The following is a 19,707-nucleotide window of genomic DNA, read 5'->3' as shown; positions in this document are numbered from 1 at the left end:
GAATTTGCAACTAACATCTTACTTTTTCAGTTAGTTCATATTACAGCTTAGGTTTTTTTTGTTTTGTTGTAAAGATTTATTTATTTATGCATACAAGAATGGGGGTACAGGCCAGAGGTGCAGGTGGTGATAGGATTCACCAGAGACAGAGTGGGGAGCAAAACAGGCTGACTGCTGAAGTACACTGCTAAGGGGAGCAGTGGGCAGACCAGGAGAGGTCTGCCGAACCATGTGGGTCAACTCTGGGGCTGGAGATCGAACTCATGCTTTTTAGTGCTGTGCTTTAATCCACTGTGCCACCAGGGAGGACCCTCTTTAAGAATTTTTATCAAAACAAAGCATGTTCATTTTTGGAAGTTAAGAGTATGCATACCACATTGGAGTGCTGCATTGCAAAGCTAAGCCAAGATGTGTCTGCTTCAGTGTGAGTTTCATCACCACTATGCGAGTTAGATCCCCACCCTGGAAGTAATCCACATGGCACAGCAGACCTCTCCTGTCTGACCTGCTGCTTCCCCTCAGCAGTGTACTTTGTCAATCTGCTGTTATGCTCCCCACTGTTTCTGGTGAATCCTCTTGCCACCCCTGCACCTCTGGCCTATACCTCATTTCTGTATGCATAAATAAATGAAATCTAAAAGAAAAAAACAATGCACAGTAATTTTTAAAGAAGAAAACAGTCCTCAACCACCATTATGTGGGAAAAAATTAGCTATTAACGTTGTGTTTCATATGCTGGTTTCCCCCCTTACATAATGTAGGGTGACTATTTTCCCACAGTATTAAATATTCTTTGAGAACATCCTTATAAAATACTGAACAATATTTTGAGCTTCCAAACCATCCTTATGTTCTTCCTGAGTCTCCATGACTGCCCTTCTAAGTCAGCTTAACTGGTGTCTCCTCCTGTCATAAGTATTAGCCTGACCTAGGGGGTCCAGGCTCAGTCTGTCATCAGTTTTATCATTCAGCTACATTGCCTCAGTGATCTCTTTTCCAATTTCAATGGCTTTACGAATTTTTGGTTCCCAAAACTATGTTTTCCTTCCACATTTTCAAATAAAAAACTTCTGATCTTGCTTACCATTTCTTTCCCCCCAATCTGAGTCCACTCCAAGATTCTGGCCCTCTTGCTTCCCTAGACAGTGCCCATCTCTTGCAATGGGGTCCCTATAAAACTGTTCACTTGGCCTCCTCCCATCTTAATTTAAATTTGGAACACCCTCCATGTTCCCTGTCATGCTTTGTGTTTTATTTTTCTGTTGCATATTTTGAAACATTCCTGGAATGAGTCCCATTTGGTTATGATGTATAAATTGTTGAATTTTGGTTAAGGTTTTATTGAGCATTTTTACATCTGTTTTCATGAGAGGTATTAACCTGTAGTTTTCATTTCTTGTAGTGTACTCATCTGACTTTGGATTCAGGTTTATGTACTGGCTTTGTAAAATTGAGTTTGGAAGTGTACCATACTATTCATTTTTTTATAACTTCAGTAAGGACTGGCGTTAACTCTTTTTGGGGGTGGGGTGCTGGAACCTAAGATTTATTTAATTTTATTTTTTCACTTTATTCTTAATTTTGTACATTTTTTCATCTCAGTTGTAATCCCCATGGACTTCTCACCTCAGTTTTGATCCCATTCCTCTCCACCCCCGTAGAATGTGTCTGGTTTATAGTTGGTTGTTGGTTTTAGTTTTTACTTTATTACAATTTCTTTTGTTTTTCTGATACCTTACACTCCTGCTATGAGTGAAACCATTCAGTAGTAATTCTTGAAGTATTTGGTTGAATTCACCAGGGAATTTATCTGGTCCTGGGTTTTGCCTTTTGAGTGGTTTTGATTACTGATACAATTTCAGTACACATTGTGCGTTTTTTTTTCCTTAATGATTTTGTCTCAGTAGATTGCATATTCTAGGGATTTATCCAGTTCTACTGGGCTGTCCAGTTTGTTTATTGACAATAGTTTGTGATCATTTGTTATCTCTGGTGTCAGTTATAATGTCTCCTCTTTCATGTACCTGAAGTCTTTTATTATTATTATAAAGTTTCTCTATTTTGTCTTTTCTAAAATATGCCTCTTTGTTTCATTGATCTTCTCTATTTTCCTGCTGTCTAGTCATTTATTTCCACTCTCTTTGTTACTTCCTCCATTCTACTGACTTTGGACTTTTTTTTGTCCAGTTCTCTCTTTTTCCTTCAAGATTTTATTTATTTATGCATACAGAACTCGGGTACAGGCCATAGATGCAGGGGCAGAGGGAGCAGATCAGGCAGATGGACTAAGTATACTGCTGGGGGGAGCAGCGGGAGAGACAGGAGAGGTCTGCCAGGCCACAGTGATGGGGCTATGTCTAGCTTGCAGTGAGTCCTAACTTGGTGTTGCAACACCAGGGAGGGCCTTATCTAGTTCTTTTAAGTGTAAAGTTAGGTTGAGATCTTTTTTGTTTCTTAGTTATTACCTTTCCCCTTTATTTACCAGTTTGCCTAAATGTTATTTTATGTTGCTAAATCTTTATGAAGTTGTTCTATAAACTTGAGTTCTGTGATTCATAGTCTAAAATTCCCTCTTAGAACAACTTTTAGTGCACCCCATAAATTTTGGTGTATTGTAATTTTATTTTGTGTGTGTGAGTTGTCTCAAGATTTTTTTTTTTAATTTCGTCTTTTACCCCATTAGAATACAGGTGTGTTTTGTTTAATTTCCACATATTTGTAGCTTTTCCAACTTTCCTCTTGTTGATTTCTGTTTTCATACCATTGTGGTTAGAAGTAATACTTGGTATGGTTTCAGTCCTCTAATTTGCTAAAATTTGTTTTATGCTTTGCCACATACTGTATCTAGGAGAATCTTCTGTGCACCTTTCAGAAGAGTATATTTTGCTCCTGCTGGTTGAAATGTTCTGCATATATATGCCTGTTAGATAGATTAGTCAAAAGTATAATAGATTTCTATCATTTCCTTACTGGTTTTCTGTCTGGACTATCTATCCACTGTTTAAATGGGGTATTAACATAGCCTTACTATTATTGTTTCTTCCTCCCCTACAAATCTTTTAGTATTTGCTTAATATATTTTCGTACTTTATATTGTGTGCATGTATATTGTTGCTTGGTTTTAATGTTGCTTGGTTTTAATGGACCCCTTTGGTTATTATATAATGACCATGTGTCCCATTATGGCTTTTGAGCTAGTCTTATTTTGTCTGATATAAAGGTAGTTATCTACTCTCTTTTTGTTTAAACTTGGCATGGAATATCTTTTTGTTTTCTCTCATTCCTTTACTTTGAGTTGTGTGTATTCCCACAGCAAAAATAAGTCTTCCATAGGATACATATAATTGGGTCTTGTTTTTTTTATCCATATAGCCATTGCATGTCTTTTTGAGTGGAAAAACAAGTCTTTTCTTTTAATTATTGTTAACGTAGAGACTTACTAATGTCATATTATTGTTTTCTATCATGTAGCTTTGATTTTTGTTTCTTCCTCTCTCAGTCCCTTCCTTTGTTAATTGATGGTTTTCTATAGTAATATGCTTTGGTTCCTTTTTTATCTTTAGCTTATCTAACCAAGGCTTTTCTTTCTGTGGTTTGCATGCAGGTTACATAAAGCATCTTTAGATACAACAGTCTATTTTAAGCATAATAGGTTCACTTTAATCACTTAGAAAACCTACATCCTTTTACTCTTCCCTTTTTGTTTTGTAGGTCCCTCTTTTTGTATTATGTATATTAGCTCTATTTTGATACTTTTGTCATTTTTGGTGATAAGACAGGGTTTTCCTGGGACCCTTGAACCTTGCTGAGTTCAAGGGTCCAGGTTCACAGTCCACTGCATAGTCCTCAGGTGGGATTAGGTCTGCACACCTGTTACCCATTGATCAGGTGGAGAAGATTTCTCTCAGATTAATTGGTATATGCTTCTAGATTCCACAGTTTCTGCAAAGGTACTTTTTTTCACCCCTAGATAGATGCCAAATTGTTATTGATCGATAGAGGGAGTAAGGGACATATTATAAGGCAGTCTTGCAAACATTACTTCTCATGTTGCTAAAATTTTTTTCCTGTGTATGTTCCACAGTGTCCTATTTATTTTCATATGTCATAATTTTTTGTTGAATACTAGATTTTTTTAATGTTATTTATGCGATAACTCTAGAAAGCAGATTCTCATCTCTCCCTAAGGTTTGTTTAGACTTTTCTCAACTAATTTTATAAGTCTTTGTTGTGTGTGACCACTAAAGTCTCTGTTGTGTTAGCTTAACAACAATCAGCTACTGGTTTGCCATAAGTTCCTAGACTCCCCCCAATAATAAATAAAGCTCATAGTCTTTATAAATGGGGTTATGCATGTGTTGATATTGTAGTATCAACATTTAATACATTTGATACTCAAACAATTTCAGAGCTCTGTCTTATCCTACCTTTCATGCTTTCATGGAGCTTATTAATCATTGATAGAGATGGAAAACTATCCTTTTCAGGTTTTTTACCTGAGATTGTACCCAGCCTTTGTGGGTGTCTTTCTAGATTCCCGGGAATATATAGTATTTTTGAAAGCCATTACTCATTCTCCAGCCTTTGTTTCCAGGCTTTTCAGTTTGTCTAGTGCTTATACCATCTTTATGTCTTGTACCAGGAGGCACAATGTATTTTTAGTAGATGCCTACCCCACCCTTGGGAGCATTCTGAATCAGGCAAAAATGATTGTTATCTCAACTACTGTTGAAAATGCACTTAATAAGAGGATTATATTGCTGGAGTTTTAGATTGGAAACCAGCAGTAATGTCTGCAATGAGCTATTCTCCCATTGCCTTAGGGTTTCTTACTGGATGAGTGTCTATCTACATTTTGTGGGGGCCAAATACAATAGGAATAAACAATGCTTTGCAACTTGGTTTATGTCAAAATGTAACATGATTCATATAAAAGAGAATATATATTGTTACATCCTACTAAGGAAGATGAGCAGGCTGAGCATGAAAAACAGCGTTGTGCTGAAGGACAGACGGGATCAGCTAGGCATGATTGTGGGCCTGTGGTGTGTATTTGCTTGGGGTGATTACTTACATTCTTCCCAATAGCATCCTCACAGAACACTGAAATTGACCTCTGGAGAGAGGCAGATTACCTTATCTTTTATTCTTAAATCCTTGCTTCTGTTTGTTCCCTATTTTTAACTTTAACATTGGGTGTCTTCGCAACACTCTGTTCCAAGCAACCATGCAAGTATTTTATAAACATCACTCCTTTAAGCACTGTTTTAACACTGTCTTTTTCTTGTCCAAGAGCTGGGGTGGAAAGGAGAATGGATTTGGACTTGCAGAATGTTGCAGAGACTTGCATATGATGGTAAGTAATTCTTTGAGACATGAGAATCTTTTGACAAAGCTGTAGCCTCTTCTTGAGCTTTACTTTGCATTGACTATGTGCATTGACACTTCACATCAGCATGTTTGAGGAACCTGAGAAATTGATCATACCTTGTCTAGAAATGCTTGTTGTCCTCAATGTGCTTATGTTAGATGAAGAATCTTAGGGTCATAATGATATGTTTATAACCAGTTCTTAAGTAGAACATTGCATTTAGTGAATTAGTTTGAAAGTGATTTAAAATTCTCAAAGAATGCATTTGTTTGCCTTGTCCCACTGGAATACTGGGTAGTTTAACATGATTTAGGAATGGCTGATTGAAGAACAGTGGTAACACTATAGAGCTATAGGGAACTGAGAATGTTCTTTGTACTTTCCATGTTTACTCCTCAAGCGCTGTCCTGCTCACCCTTCACTTATGAGCTCTGCCCATTCTCCTGTTTTCTATATGTAGCTGTGGAAACTAAGACATAATTGGGTTTGCTGTATAAATGCTGTGCCAAGAAGCAACTATATTTTCTAGCACCTATTTTGTTTCTTTCACTAGTTTGTTATATGTAACACAGATGACTGCTATGAAATTTAGCAATTTAGCTCAGAAACCTTTTCCCCTAAGTAGAATGGGTCTTAACCTGGTAACAGAAAAGTACACATTAGAATGAATTATTTTCCTGCCATGGCTGATTGCATTTTAGTATGCATTATATAAGTAGATAACAGGTAATGTGGGAAGTGATAAATGTTAAAGACTATTCAGCTTGAAATTCTGATTCTGATAAAATAATTTCTCATTTCAAAATTCATTTGACTGGTTGAGTCTGTTTATGTATATCAAGCTTGCTCTTCACCACTTGAACAGAACAATATGATACACTTCACTGAGCTTGCATGATGTATTTTACTCATTTTGGTCCTGGTCTGTATTAGTAAATCATGCATCCTTTTATCTATTTATTGATATTTAGCATATTGTGAGACTTTGAAAAATTTGATGTGTACTTTAAAAGTAAGTAATACATATACATGTTAAAAGAGTATAAAAGAGTATACAGTAATTCTACATTCCCAGAAGTAATCACTGCTATTAAGTTCTTTCAAGAATACATTTGAAAACTGGGCTGTTGCAGTCTTAATTTGTTTTTCATGTTACTTTTCTAGAATTAAAGAGGATTTATTGTCAAGGTCTGATTTATATTGACTTAGTGTGTATCTACCTGTGTCCGAAAAGCAGTAGGATATCATAGGAAAGAGGTACAGAATGGCATGGGAAGAAGGGAGTATTTGAAGAAATTGTGACTGTATTCCTAGGAAACATAGTTTAAAATGTTTTAGAAGGTGGTAATACACACTAAGGTTTCTATAAGAACATTATATTCTTGAGTTGGTATCTCCATCCTTTCTTAAACATGTTCAATACTGCTTGGCAGAGTTGCCCCCCCTTGAGAGTAACTACAGTTAAATTTAATGTCGTGTAAGAAAAGTGATCTGGTAACTTATAAGTAAGAAATATGGGAGCTTTTGCATCTGTGGGCCCTCTCACATTCTCTCTGATTGTAAGATCTATCTGGACTGTGACAAGCCTTAAAACAAGCCTTTGAAATCTTGTCATAGATCTGGGGCATTCAGACTGGTGGGGGTGGGTAGAGGGAGAGAAGAGCACAATGGAATATGGTGGAGGTCTGATTACCACACCTGAGGGGAGAAATCCTATACTGTTCAAAAAATCAATGAGGATGTAAGAAAATGATAATTCAGTTAAATATAATAATTTTTTGTAAACATCTGAACTCTGCTAGACAAGGAATGGAGAACTTGTAGCTGTTGGCTGAACTATTCATTCTGGTGCCAAAATGAATTGAACAGCAGGTGGCTAGGACTTTTAAGGGGTGATTTGAGAGATGATGTTACATGCTTTGCTTATAAGTTAAAACTGAATATCTAATTTTTTCATGTGCTTTATACACAGAAATACCCACCCAGTGCAACTACACTACACTTTGAATTCTATGCAGACCCTGGGGCTGAAGTTAAAATCGAGAAAAGGGTGAGTCTCTTTCAGAATTGTGTTAATAGTGTCTACTGTAACTGGGCTTGAGTTTTTAAAGGATTCCTCAGTTAGGGCTCTCCCTGTTGGCGCAATAGGTTAAAGCAGCAAAATATAAAGCTCTCTGAAGCCACTGCAGCACAAGTTCGATCCCCAGCCAGGGAGTTGAACCACATGGTGTGGCAGACCTCTCCTGACCTGCCTGTTCTACTCCCTACTCTGTCTCTGGTGAATCCTCACACCCACTACACTTCTCACCTGTACCCTAGTTCTGTAAGCATAAATACATAAATCTTTAAAAAATAAAAAAGGACTCCTCAGTTAAATGAAGAAATGGTTTTGAACTTCATTGCTACCCTCCCAAACTAAGTATGCCTAGCAGCCTCTCAGAAATGACTGTTCATTGTATGTCCAGCTCTGACAGGTTGGTTCGTTCTTATGTTGGGACTCCCAAAGTTTAGTCTCCCTTTATGGAATGCTGCTTTGACTGAGAAATTACGCGTCGTATTACAAGCTGTGCAGTGTAACAGCTTGGATAATGGTGATTCAACTTTCTCTACTACTTAAAGTAGAAGTCTATATATTGTTTGAAGGGTCCTTATTCAGCTATGTGATCATCCATCTTCTTTCAGCAGATAATAACATTCAGTTGTATTTAGCAGTATCCTAGTAAATAAGATCTTTTATTCTATCTATAATATGTATAGTTTTAAATAAATCTTTATAGATTAATGATGCTTTGACAACAGGTCTAATGTGTATTTAGAGAAAAACCATTTTCGTGGATTCACATACAGAGGCTGGGGGGATTTAGTCCATGAAAATTTAAGAAACAAGAAAATATGAAATGTGTCTGGGTATGTGTGATTTACTTTGATACTATTGGTTTAAAAAACCTGTACTGAGAATATTCTATATATTAAACTGTATATTTTAGGGGACTCTGAAGTTACTGTGACTTTAAGAGCACTCACATTAGACTTCAGTCTTGTTTTGCAGTCCTATGACAAAAAAATTAGGGTACTTAGTAACTCTTAACACCTCATCTTTTTAATTTCAGACAACTAGTAACACACTACATTATATTCACATAGAGCAACTTGATAAGGTAAGAGGAATCTTTTGACTGTTGGCTAATTTCTTGGTATTTTGCTTAATTTTTGTTCCTAATAATTTTTTTTCTATGTAGATTTCAGAAAGCCCTTCTGAAATCATGGAATCACTTACCAAAATGTACAGCATTCCTAAGGACAAGCAGGTATATAATAAACCCTAAAAATTTCTGAAGGATGTGATTGCTTTCCATTATAGACTGATAATATTATTAGCTTCCTTGAGCTTTAGTTTGTCATCTTTTATAAAGCCAACGCTAACTTTGGCCCTCATAAGAATTTAAGGAAAATGTAAAGTGCCTTACTCACAACAAATAGCTAATAGGTGGTGGTAGTTCAGATCTGGATGCTAAAGGAGAAAACGTTTAGTTACAGTGTTTTTTATTTTCTGCTCATTGTGAAAATAACTTGATTAGTAATAATCAGAACTCTTGCCAAATGTTACCCAGTTTGCCCATCATTGAAGTGGTAGTTCTTAACTAATATGAGGATGTTCGGATTCTGTGAGCCTGTTTTTTTATTCTCATTTTTGCCAACTAATCTGAGAGTGGAACTGTTTTATACGTTAACAAATAGCAACAGCTAATCATTTTACTAAGTAGTCCTAATGGATAAGATTGAACTTTCAAATTATATTCAGTTTTTCAATTGATTTCCTAAGTTAGGTCTTATCTCTCTACAGATGCTGTTATTTACACACATACGCCTGGCCCATGGCTTTTCTAATCACAGGAAGCGATTGCAAGCTGTTCAGGCCAGGCTGCATGCAATATCTATATTAGGTAAGAGCACAATATAATTAACAAGCCCTGATGAGGCAGTTACGTAGGTGGAAAATTAAATAGTATAATTGCCAGCATTCCTAATGTTCACGGTATTTATTCTTGAGCTCCTTTAGTGTTGGCTCAGAAAGAGGATTTGATGTTTACTGAGATCACATAGGGTTAGTCTTGATTTTGGTCATTTTCTTTATTTAATGTATATTTGGGTAGTCATTTTTCACTAACCACTCTGTTTTCCTCTTACCATTTCATTTTCCTCTTCTATCTCTTCAGGAATGTAATTTTTAAATATTTGTTAAGCAGTCAGTGACATGTTACTGCGAAATGTTAGAGTAGAATGTATACTAGTTTTTTGGAATGATCAAGTACTTGGCTTTTACCCTGACTGCGACTTATTAGCCACATGTTTATCCTTTTAACATCAGTTACCTTTTTTAATATTGGGATACTGCTTATTTTATAGGCTAATCTGAGGATTAAATGAAATCCTGTAAAGCACCTAGCACAGGCCAACTACATAGAAGGTATAAAAGTAGTAGCTGCTATTAATATTACCAGACTTCATTATGTTGTTACTTGGTTGTTTGTTCTTTTAAATTATTAGCTTTTTGAAGTGAAATTTGTACTCTTATCTGGATTAATTCTGGCATGTTGGTGGGTGTTCAGGAAATGTATGTTGAAAACAGAATGAGTGCTCAAAAATCCCATTTAAATTTGTATTTCAGGAGAGTATTTCTGGTATTAGTATACAAAAAAATCATTGTCCATTCTTTCTACATATTTCAATTCCCAAAAATTCTGGTTCGGTACTGCTAACGCATTTATAGGGGAATCTGTCACTTTGAGCTCATCACCGTATTTGATACAGACATCTAGAACCTATTGATTCTGCCCTCCATTGCTGACTGGAAGGGAATTCCTTCCCCAGAACCAGTAGGGGCCAAAATGTTTGTCATTGGGCAGTGGCTTGACCACTGCCTTCTTGCCTAAAGTGTTTGTTTCTCCTTTTGCAGTGTATTCCAATGCCTTGCAGGAGTCAGCCAACAGTATCTTATATAATGGGTTGATAGAGGAGTTGGTAGATGTCCTGCAGATAACAGATAAGCAGCTTATGGTAAGTATTAATGGTCTCTTGTTTATACCAGACTTGTGACTTATTTCCTTTTTTGTTTTTTCCAGGGTTTAGAACAACCCCCAAGTGGAAAACATGACCTTTTTACTTCTTCCCTTTAGGTATTTAGCTGGAAACTTAACAAATGCTGGCTTTTTAGTGTACCCTAAACATATCTCTACCTCATCCATTTCCCAGTAGAAGAACTTAAATTTGAGAGTTTAGGATTTTAGCAACTTTCTATTTAACACATCTCATATTTACATTGTTTTCATAGGAAATTAAAGCTGCTTCTTTACGAACATTAACATCAATTGTGCACTTGGAGAGAACTCCCAAACTAAGCAGTATTATTGACTGTACTGGAACTGCCTCTTATCATGGGTTTTTGCCTGTTCTTGTGCGAAACTGTATCCAGGCCATGATTGGTAAGTTTTGATAGTTACTATCTTAGGCAGCAAGAGGAACCCATTCCTTTTGCTGTCTGCCTTTAACATCTGCCAGGTTTACACCATATTCTGAGATTGTACTTTTTTCTCCCTCCTAACCTCCCTTGTAGATCCTTCCATGGATCCATACCCTCACCAGTTTGCCACTGCTCTCTTCTCTTTTTTATACCATCTGGCCAGCTACGATGCTGGTGGTGAAGCCTTGGTCTCCTGTGGGATGATGGAAGCCTTATTGAAGGTGCTCTATTTTTTTTTTTAATAAATGCATCTGTGGGGAAATAAGAAAGGATGTAGTATTGCAGTTTAGAATGATTTGCACAAAGAACAGATAGAATAATAAAGCTTACCCAGAAAATGTTACACTGATTCATCTGGTTTGACTTTCTGGTTATCTCATTTACAGTTTTCAAAAGCAACTATCTCCATTATTTTAACAATTGATCTTAGTTCAGCAGGGTGAAATTGTGATTCAAGACACTGCCACTCTTATAACCTTAGTCATGAACCTGGAAAAAAAATTATGTAAAGATTCTTTGTAAATTGTGCTATGATGGCATGCTGGGCACTAGGCAACTTCTTTTTTCTCCCTAATATTTTACTTAATCCTACTTTAATCCCAGGGGTGGGGGGCATACATCTGTGTATAACATTTCCTTACTACTTTTTCTGTGCTTGTAGCATGAAGTAGATTTGTGCCAGAAAGAACAGCCATTTGTGATTTACAGTTTATGTCCCTATTACCTCAGGAGGTTGAGTTGTATAAGTGATAGAACTTATCATTTGTCATGCACCAAAAAGCAGACACATTTCCCCCCCATTTACAATGCTGTCTGCCTGATACTCCAGACTGCATTTTGCCCAAAAGTTGTTATTTATAGCGCTGTGTCTTTTTATTTGCTTCTTTATCTGTTCCTGATAGGTTATAAAGTTTCTTGGTGATGAACAGGACCAGATAACATTTGTCACCAGAGCCGTCAGAGTGGTTGACCTCATCACTAACCTGGACATGGCAGCTTTTCAATCTCATAGTGGACTTTCTATCTTCATTTATAGACTTGAGGTATTATATAAGGTGCACTTGCGTACACTTTTTGCAGTGAGAGCTGAATGTAGAAACTATCTTACCCTAAAGAGCCATCTTATCTCTTTTTAGAAATCAATTCTCTGTCTGCCTCCAGCATTCTTTCATTTTATTTTTAAGCCCTGCTACATATGTAAGATTGTCTTACTACTTTTCCCCTCAATCGTAGCATGAAGTAGATTTGTGCCGAAAAGAATGTCCATTTGTGATCAAGCCAAAGATCCAGAGACCCAGTACTACGCAAGAAGGGGAAGAAATGGAAACTGATATGGATGGTAATGAAATTACTAAGTCACTACTATTGTGCTTGACATTTTCCTATCATTCAATCCCAAATTTGTGCACAACTAACTTGAGTATATATTTTCAATAACAACACTTTTTTTTTCCTATATGAAAGGTTAGGATCTTGTTTTCATGAAGCTAATTAGAAAAGAAAGATATAAATTGTTGAGCCTAGAGAAGGAAGGTAATCAAGATTTAATGTTGTTTTCCCAGCAGTGTCTGATACATTGTGGTTAAATACAAGTTGGGGGATGATACAGAAAATGTAGACTAGTTTGGAACCTCTGAAACTATCTGGCTATTTTCAGTAGGGAGAGGAGTGGTGGAGAAATTTTTTGGTTGGTGAACTACTTTGAAATCAAAAAGAGAAAAGATCAGATATTCTTCATCTCAGATGTGCCACATATGTTCTTTTTTAAACCTTACTGCTCATAATAACAGTTTATAATAATAGCATCAAAATGAAAAACTGCTCCTCAAAATCGTTATTTTAAGTTTAATCTGACATTGATGACCTATGAAGTCATTACATATATCCATTACCATTTGTAGTGCTTCCATCTTGACACCAGATATTCTGAACATAGTTAACTATGTCTTTTGCTGCTATTAGAAACCCTTTTACCCAACTAATTTTTCTAGTCTGTAGTAAGCAACCTAGCATTTGAGTTAATGAGCGTAATCCAGAGTATTGTTTACAATATGACATCTACTTAATGGTGGGGTGTAGAAAACTATTTGAAGACTTGCTGCTCATCATAAATCAATGTTTTTGCAAACTTTAATAAGAATAAATTAGAGTGTTTACGTAAAGGTTTAGACTGCTGCAATATTGATTCCTTAAGTTTGTAAGTGGACACCAGAAGTTCTTCAGTTTTAACAACCATTCTGGGTGATACTGACATACTCAGAAAATGTTACATTCATTCAATGAAAAGCTTGTTGGAGAACCATCTGTTTGTACTTCTCATTTGTAAAGCACTGCATGTATGATTGTATATGTATTAAAGAGTGGGGGGAAATAATTTGAAATATAAGCAGTTTAGCACTAATGGAGCTTTCTATTATGTTACTTTGAATTCTAAGAATTGTGTATCTTGTACTTACTAGTTTTTGAGTACAAACAATAATCATAAATTATTATGCATTATTTAAGTGTATTAAAGTAAGAGTGAATGTTTACTCCTTAGCCATAGCTACTATTTTAGTGTCCTTTTTTTTTTCAATCTTTTTTATGCATGTTCAGATAGATACTGTTTAAAACAGGATGATGACTTCATTAACATTCTGTTCAATTTAACATTGATTGAGTGTATTGTAGACATCCTTCCAATCAGTATATATAGTATTATGTCTTAAATGTTTTTTATTTTAAGTTATCCTCCATATAGCTCTGCCTAACTATCTTTTCCTGTCTTGTTCTGTATAAAGTTGCATGTTTTACTTACAGTATTTTGTCCCAAGAAAAAGAGATCTTTTATAAGATTGTTTCTAATTTGCATGTCTTAAATAGCTAATGATATTACATACTTTTCTGTTTGTAGAAAGCCTGCATTTTCATTCTAGGTTTCTAAATCCTAATCTTCCTTTTTATGTCATTCAGCTCACCTTAATGGAAAAAAATTTCTCCAACAGTCTGTCTTTGGATGGTACCTTTTATTCTAACTAGTTTATCATAACTTTTGCTTCAGTTGCAGACGTGACTATGGAAAGTAGTCCAGGCTTATCCATATCTATGGAGCACCGGCTAGATGTTGAATTAAGGGCATCCTGTTCGAGCAGCACTAACATTTCCTCTGGCCCTGGACCCCGTCCTGGTGCGTGGACATCTCAATCAATACACAGTCTTTCACACTGAGTAACGAAATTAGTGAAGAGGGAATATGTGTGTTTGTTTCATTGGAGCTTACCTGCCTCCCCCACTCTTCCAAAAAAATCAGAAAACTAGACGCTTGCTTCTTATGATAATATATGTTACTTTGCCATTCTGGTGTCCATTTTATCATTAACTTTTTTTTCATAGCATTTTATAGTTTTCTAACATTTTATAGTTTTCGATTTGTACACCCTGATTACTTTACCATGTTGGAGGGAAGATTAAAGCTAAAGCAGGAACTGAAGATCGGAGAGTTAATCTTTTTACTTTTTTTTACTTTAGACTTTTAATTTTAGTATTAGTTTTATGCAGTCTTTGGAGATAACATTTTTCCAATTTAAAAGCTTGGGTAAGTATTCTTACCAGTATCTAGAGATCTCATTATGAATATCTGCTTGTATTTCTGTAATTTATGGGTTGCTTAAAAAATTTTGGTTTATGTTCCTGTTCCTGTGTTCTAATGGTAAACCCCGTATAATCCTGTCTTTCTCCCATGTCAGGAGTCCAGTGTATTCCACAACGAGCAGCACTTCTCAAATCCATGTTGAATTTCCTCAAAAAGGCCATTCAAGACCCTGCTTTCTCAGATGGCATACGACATGGTATTTGATTCTAGATACTTTTCTTGAAATATGTTTTGCTCTCAAAAATTTGGTCCTTTGTACACAAATGATGTAAAAATAAACTATTGTTTAAAAAATTAGTCCTTTTCAGAGTTTCTGATGCCACTCATTTACAAGGCAGGCTTAGGTGAAATGCCATGCCAGTTTTCAACAGCTTTTGGCCATTAAGTGTTGCTTTTCTTAGACCTGGGACCATTTAGCTATTTTTGTACTGATTCTCCTATTTTCCCTCTTTCTACCTTTTACTCTGGTCACTTACAGCTGCTAACCTACTCTTTGTGCCTGTATTCTTTTAATTCTTTGACCCACTGTTTACAAGATTATTGTATGGACAAGGAACAAACAATAGAATATGAAGAGGAGCCCTAGTAGATGCCATTAGATAGAGGTCTACACAGTGTTTGCTAAATGTGTGGTATATGTAATGCTCCATCATCCACACACCTATTAGACTGCTCCTGAACTGATCATAGTCTCCTTCATGTTCATTTTTCTCTTAGTGATGGATGGTTCTCTCCCTACCTCCCTGAAGCACATCATCAGTAATGCAGAATATTATGGCCCATCCCTCTTCCTCCTAGGTAAGAGAAATTAACATTTGGTGATAACAATCTGGAATAACCTGTGTGTTTTATGTCCTTTCAGGATTTTACTACCCACATTTCCTACTGTGTGATTACTTGTTTTTTGACTTAGTGATGAAAGAGAAAGGTCAAAATTCAATTTGAAATAGTCATTTTTTGATCGATATACTTGCTATAAACCATGTATTGTGAATCATTTGTAGTGGGTAATAGTGCTGTACATTTGGCTTTTTTTTTTTTGATTAATTATGCCACAAGTATAACATTTTCATTCATTTGTTTTCTCCTAACCTTGATTTGGAAAATCCAGTCACAATAATGTCCATTTTCAGAAATAAATGTACTTGCTATACAGAAAAGTGTTTCTTCAGAAAATAAGATTTTTGATGTTGTGGATACTTTGTCGTTGTAAATAGAAAATATCTTTGCAGTTTGACATTTGACTTGTTATAAGCCCTCATTTTTATTAAACGACATTTATGGAGTGCCATAAACAGGAGAATATAAGGAATGCATAAACTTCCATAATTCTTTTGAAACTGAAGGAATTTAGTGGGAATTAAGGAAATCAAAAAACCTTATATCTATTTTATATTTCTGGAGTATCTGCATAAGGGGAGGTATTTTTGTTACGGCAACTAAGATGCTTAGTCCCTTGCTGAAGCAACTTAGGAATTTTTGTTTATTGACTTTGTATCCAATCACCTTGTTAAATTCAGTTAATGGTTCATTATTGTTTGTTGGGGGTTTTTTTTAGATGTTCTTAAGATGGTCTTGTCAGTACTTATATTTATGGATTTATATGTCTTTCTGCATTGGCAAAAAGTTTCAATATAATGCTAAATAGATTTGGTGAGAATAGAATATGGAGCTCCCGTGCTGTCTTCAGGTTTGCCATTCTCCCCAGATCTCCACATGTTCACCATTTTGGAAGCTCTTATGAAACTGCTCAGTTTTGTGTTTATTTGGAACTTCATTGCTTAGGCATGATTGGCTATTTAGCAAGTTTGCTCAGTCTACATTCCCTCTCCCCTCCCTGGAGTCTGGCATCAAGACCTCCATTGCCTCAAAGTGACCTTTTAAAACTGTCAGGCTGGGAAGGATTATGGCAGCACCTTTCTTGTGAGATAGAGTAGTCTGTTTGAGAGGGTGAGGACCCTCAATTTCTTAAAAAGATTTATCTATTTATGCATACAGAACTGGAGTACAGGCCTGAGGTGCAGGGGCGGTGAGAGGATTCATCAGAGACAGAGAGGGGAGCAGAACAGGCCAACTGACAAAGTACACTGCTGAGGGGAGCAACAGGTGGGTCAGGAGAGGGCTCCCGCGCTGTGTGGATCACCTCCGGGGCCCGGATCAAACTCATGCTGAAGTGGCTTTAGCTTCATAGTGCTGTACTTCAACCCGCTGTGCCTCCAGGGAGGACCAGGACCCTCAATTTTTAATGGATCCTCTTCTATTACCCACTCCCTTGATAATAGATGCCTGCCTATCTGATTATGCCAGGGTCAAAAAAAAAAAAAGTATGTTATCTTTTAGTCAAGGGAAATTCTATTTGGGCATTATATATTCATATATGGGAATTTTCTCCTCTTAAAACTAGAAAGAATAGAGGGGTCCTAGTTCTTTTCTGTTTGTAGGTCATATAACTTAAAATTTGAGAGTTCAGGGCAAACAAGAAAATGAGTGTGAGACTCATTTAGGAAGTTATCAGTTTTGTAAGTTTAAAAAAGTGTTACTGAGTTGGCCACCACATCTGCTGCTGTCTATGGACAAAATTGGAAACTTCAAATGATGCCTTTTTATGATCCTTACTCAGAGTAAATGAGTAGTAAAATGTGTTCCCTGATCACAACCAGTGTTACCTGGATGTACAAAGGGAAATAATGTTTGAAGCTCTTAATGGTGCTGGCAGTAGCGTGGCAGACAGGGTAACCCAAGAAGAGATCTGTATAACATGCAGTCCTTATGAAGATACAGAATTAGCACCAGCAAACTGGGGCAGTGACACAGTAAAATGAATTTGCCAGTCAGAAAAGAGTTCTTTACTCCTGTGTATGGTTTTATTTTGGCCATGAAGCCAGCAGCTGCACCTCTGGGCACAAAGATCATATTAAGAGGTCAGTGTAGACTATAGTAGTTTTGGGGGCCAGGAGTGTTGAAAGAGAGGGTGTCATGGCATTTAGCTCAAATTTTAGGGTTCTGGGGACTCTAATATTTGGAGGGCTTATGAATTCTCTGAACCAAGGGCAGGGTGAATTGTCTGAGTTTATTTGACAGGTGTGAAAAGAGCTTCCTCTATGGTGACCTGGCATAGACTGAGACATAGACTTTTCATTGTAATACACAAATCTGAGCAGCAGCATAATTACCCGTGCGGGAAATTTTATATAGCACATGATCCTAAATGGAGTAATAATTTTGAGTCTATTTGTCAGAAAAAAAATCAGTGAGAACAATTAGCTACTACCATTCAGGAGCCAATAAAAAATGAATATACGTTTATTGAGATGTCCTCCATTGCTGAAAAGATTGCCGTTAGCTCTTGAGCTGATTCTTAATCCCATCACTTACCTGGAGTGACCCAGGTATACGGTGATAAATAGCAACTCTGTAGCAGGTTGTCACGTGTGATTAGTGGTACTGATTCCATAAAGACTCCCTTTGAATTGGATTTGCTACTTAAGATATTTTCCTGTGCTCTTTGTTTCCTATCCAGATAACCTAAAACAGCCTTGAAATCCAGGGTCACATTTGGTTAGGCAAATTACCCTTATAACAGAAGTCTGAGGCTCTGAATTCTTCTGACTTTTACTTAATTTGGACGTTTATAATTTACTGTGTGTAATCGTCACAGTTTAAATTTTTTTAAGTCTTTAATCCAGCTCCTGATTTTCAGCAGAATGATTTATGAAGATATTAAGCCTTTTATCTTAAAGAATTTTATACATTGACATATTTTTTGTCTTTTCCTCAGATTGTTGTGAGTTAGTGTTTCTTTTCAGAGTCTGAATCGTACATTACCTTTCTCATGGTTATCCTGGTGTTATTTCTTAATTCTGTCTTCTTCCAAACTACCAAAATAAGATGTCTGGTTTGAATATCTTTGGATAATTTTTAAGGTGTTATCTTTCCTTTTTTAGAATTTTGTATACATTTTTCTGTTGTCTTCTAATTTTGCACATTGTAGATCATTATGATGTCATACTGGTTCTTTTTTTTTTTTTGTAGGTAACTTAATTTTGTCTTTACTCTTGCAGTTCACAAATTTAACCAAGATGTCTTTGGTTGTTCTTTTCAGTGTCCCCTCATAGTATGCGGTTAGTACATAGTACTGCTTGAGGAAAATTTTTTATTCCTTTTATCTTACATATTCTCTCAGGGAAGCCCTTTTGTGTAATTAGTAGGCCTACCATATTGATCTTGTCACTTTCTGAGAGAATTTGTATGCACAGTTTCTCAAGACATCTATTACATTAAAAAAGTCTATTTTACATTTTTATTTTCTATCTACTTAGCCTTAACAAACCCTTTTTCTTATTAATACTTTTTTGTGGGTTTTATACATTCCGAAGTTTGAGCTTGTCATAACCTTTTAAAGAGTTACTCATTTTAATTTATTTTGAGAGCTGCTTGACTTCTTATGGAGCTAATTGGTTTTTGTATATCATCCTTTTTAATATTTTATCTCAGTCATTATTTCAATAAAAGGCCTAAGCTGTCCCATTGCACAGCAGTAGCATTATAGTTAGACCTATAAAAGAACAGATTTGATATTTTAGTAATCTCTTAGAATTCAGACATTTGTGCCAGTGAATGTCTGATATATACTAAAAGAAGGGGAAAAACCCTTAAATTTTCCATAAATTTATAGTGCATCCAAAATCTCAAGTCCATTGGCAACTATTGGTCCCCAATAATTGCCACTTCAGTGGCATTTGGAATTGATAAGAGTTCTTCTATTCATCATCTTAAAATGAAAATCCTCTGGTTCCTACTAGGTCTCACTCACTCATTAATATTTTGCTATATACACAGTTTATGGCTATTACGTGTATGTGTACCTCTTTGTCCGGTTTTAAAAATCAAAGTATTTAAAATTTCATTAAATAAGTTGGAAAACCTTTAATTACTACTGACAAATTTGATGATGCACATATAAACCTGTTAGCTTGGTGTCTGTTATTTGGTGATTTTTGATTTTAAAGATTCTTGCTATTATTGGTCTGGTCTGTTTTCTGTCATTTGTAAACAGCTGATCTTTTTAGAATTGTCTTATGAAAACATACATTTTGCTTGTTAGAAGGTCGTGTGAAATAGTTTCATTAAATCTACTTTTTCATTATTCATATGTATATTACTATTTCTAGTTTTTTTTTTTTT

The 19,707-nt window shown here is 35.9% G+C and overlaps 1 protein-coding gene across 1 annotated transcript in view; it reads left to right on the top strand.

The window, feature by feature from the left end:
• The window catches only part of HUWE1 (HECT, UBA and WWE domain containing 1, E3 ubiquitin protein ligase), a 140,293-nt gene that overhangs the window by 46,635 nt on the left and 73,951 nt on the right, over window positions 1-19,707 (top strand). The window contains exons 10-22 of the mRNA XM_012734291.1: window positions 5,294-5,356; window positions 7,344-7,421; window positions 8,482-8,529; window positions 8,611-8,679; window positions 9,216-9,315; window positions 10,329-10,429; window positions 10,704-10,854; window positions 10,986-11,113; window positions 11,795-11,935; window positions 12,126-12,231; window positions 13,933-14,058; window positions 14,618-14,719; window positions 15,241-15,321. Coding sequence (XP_012589745.1) covers window positions 5,294-5,356; window positions 7,344-7,421; window positions 8,482-8,529; window positions 8,611-8,679; window positions 9,216-9,315; window positions 10,329-10,429; window positions 10,704-10,854; window positions 10,986-11,113; window positions 11,795-11,935; window positions 12,126-12,231; window positions 13,933-14,058; window positions 14,618-14,719; window positions 15,241-15,321 — 1,294 coding nt within the window. The remainder of the gene's footprint in view (window positions 1-5,293; window positions 5,357-7,343; window positions 7,422-8,481; window positions 8,530-8,610; window positions 8,680-9,215; window positions 9,316-10,328; window positions 10,430-10,703; window positions 10,855-10,985; window positions 11,114-11,794; window positions 11,936-12,125; window positions 12,232-13,932; window positions 14,059-14,617; window positions 14,720-15,240; window positions 15,322-19,707) is intronic.

Source organism: Condylura cristata, unplaced genomic scaffold, assembly GCF_000260355.1.
Source record: "Condylura cristata isolate star-nosed mole 26May11 unplaced genomic scaffold, ConCri1.0 scaffold00053, whole genome shotgun sequence".
In the NCBI taxonomy this organism is placed as follows: domain Eukaryota; kingdom Metazoa; phylum Chordata; class Mammalia; order Eulipotyphla; family Talpidae; genus Condylura; species Condylura cristata.
Note: the sequence above shows the minus strand (reverse complement) of the source record. Positions and strands in the feature narration are given on the sequence as shown.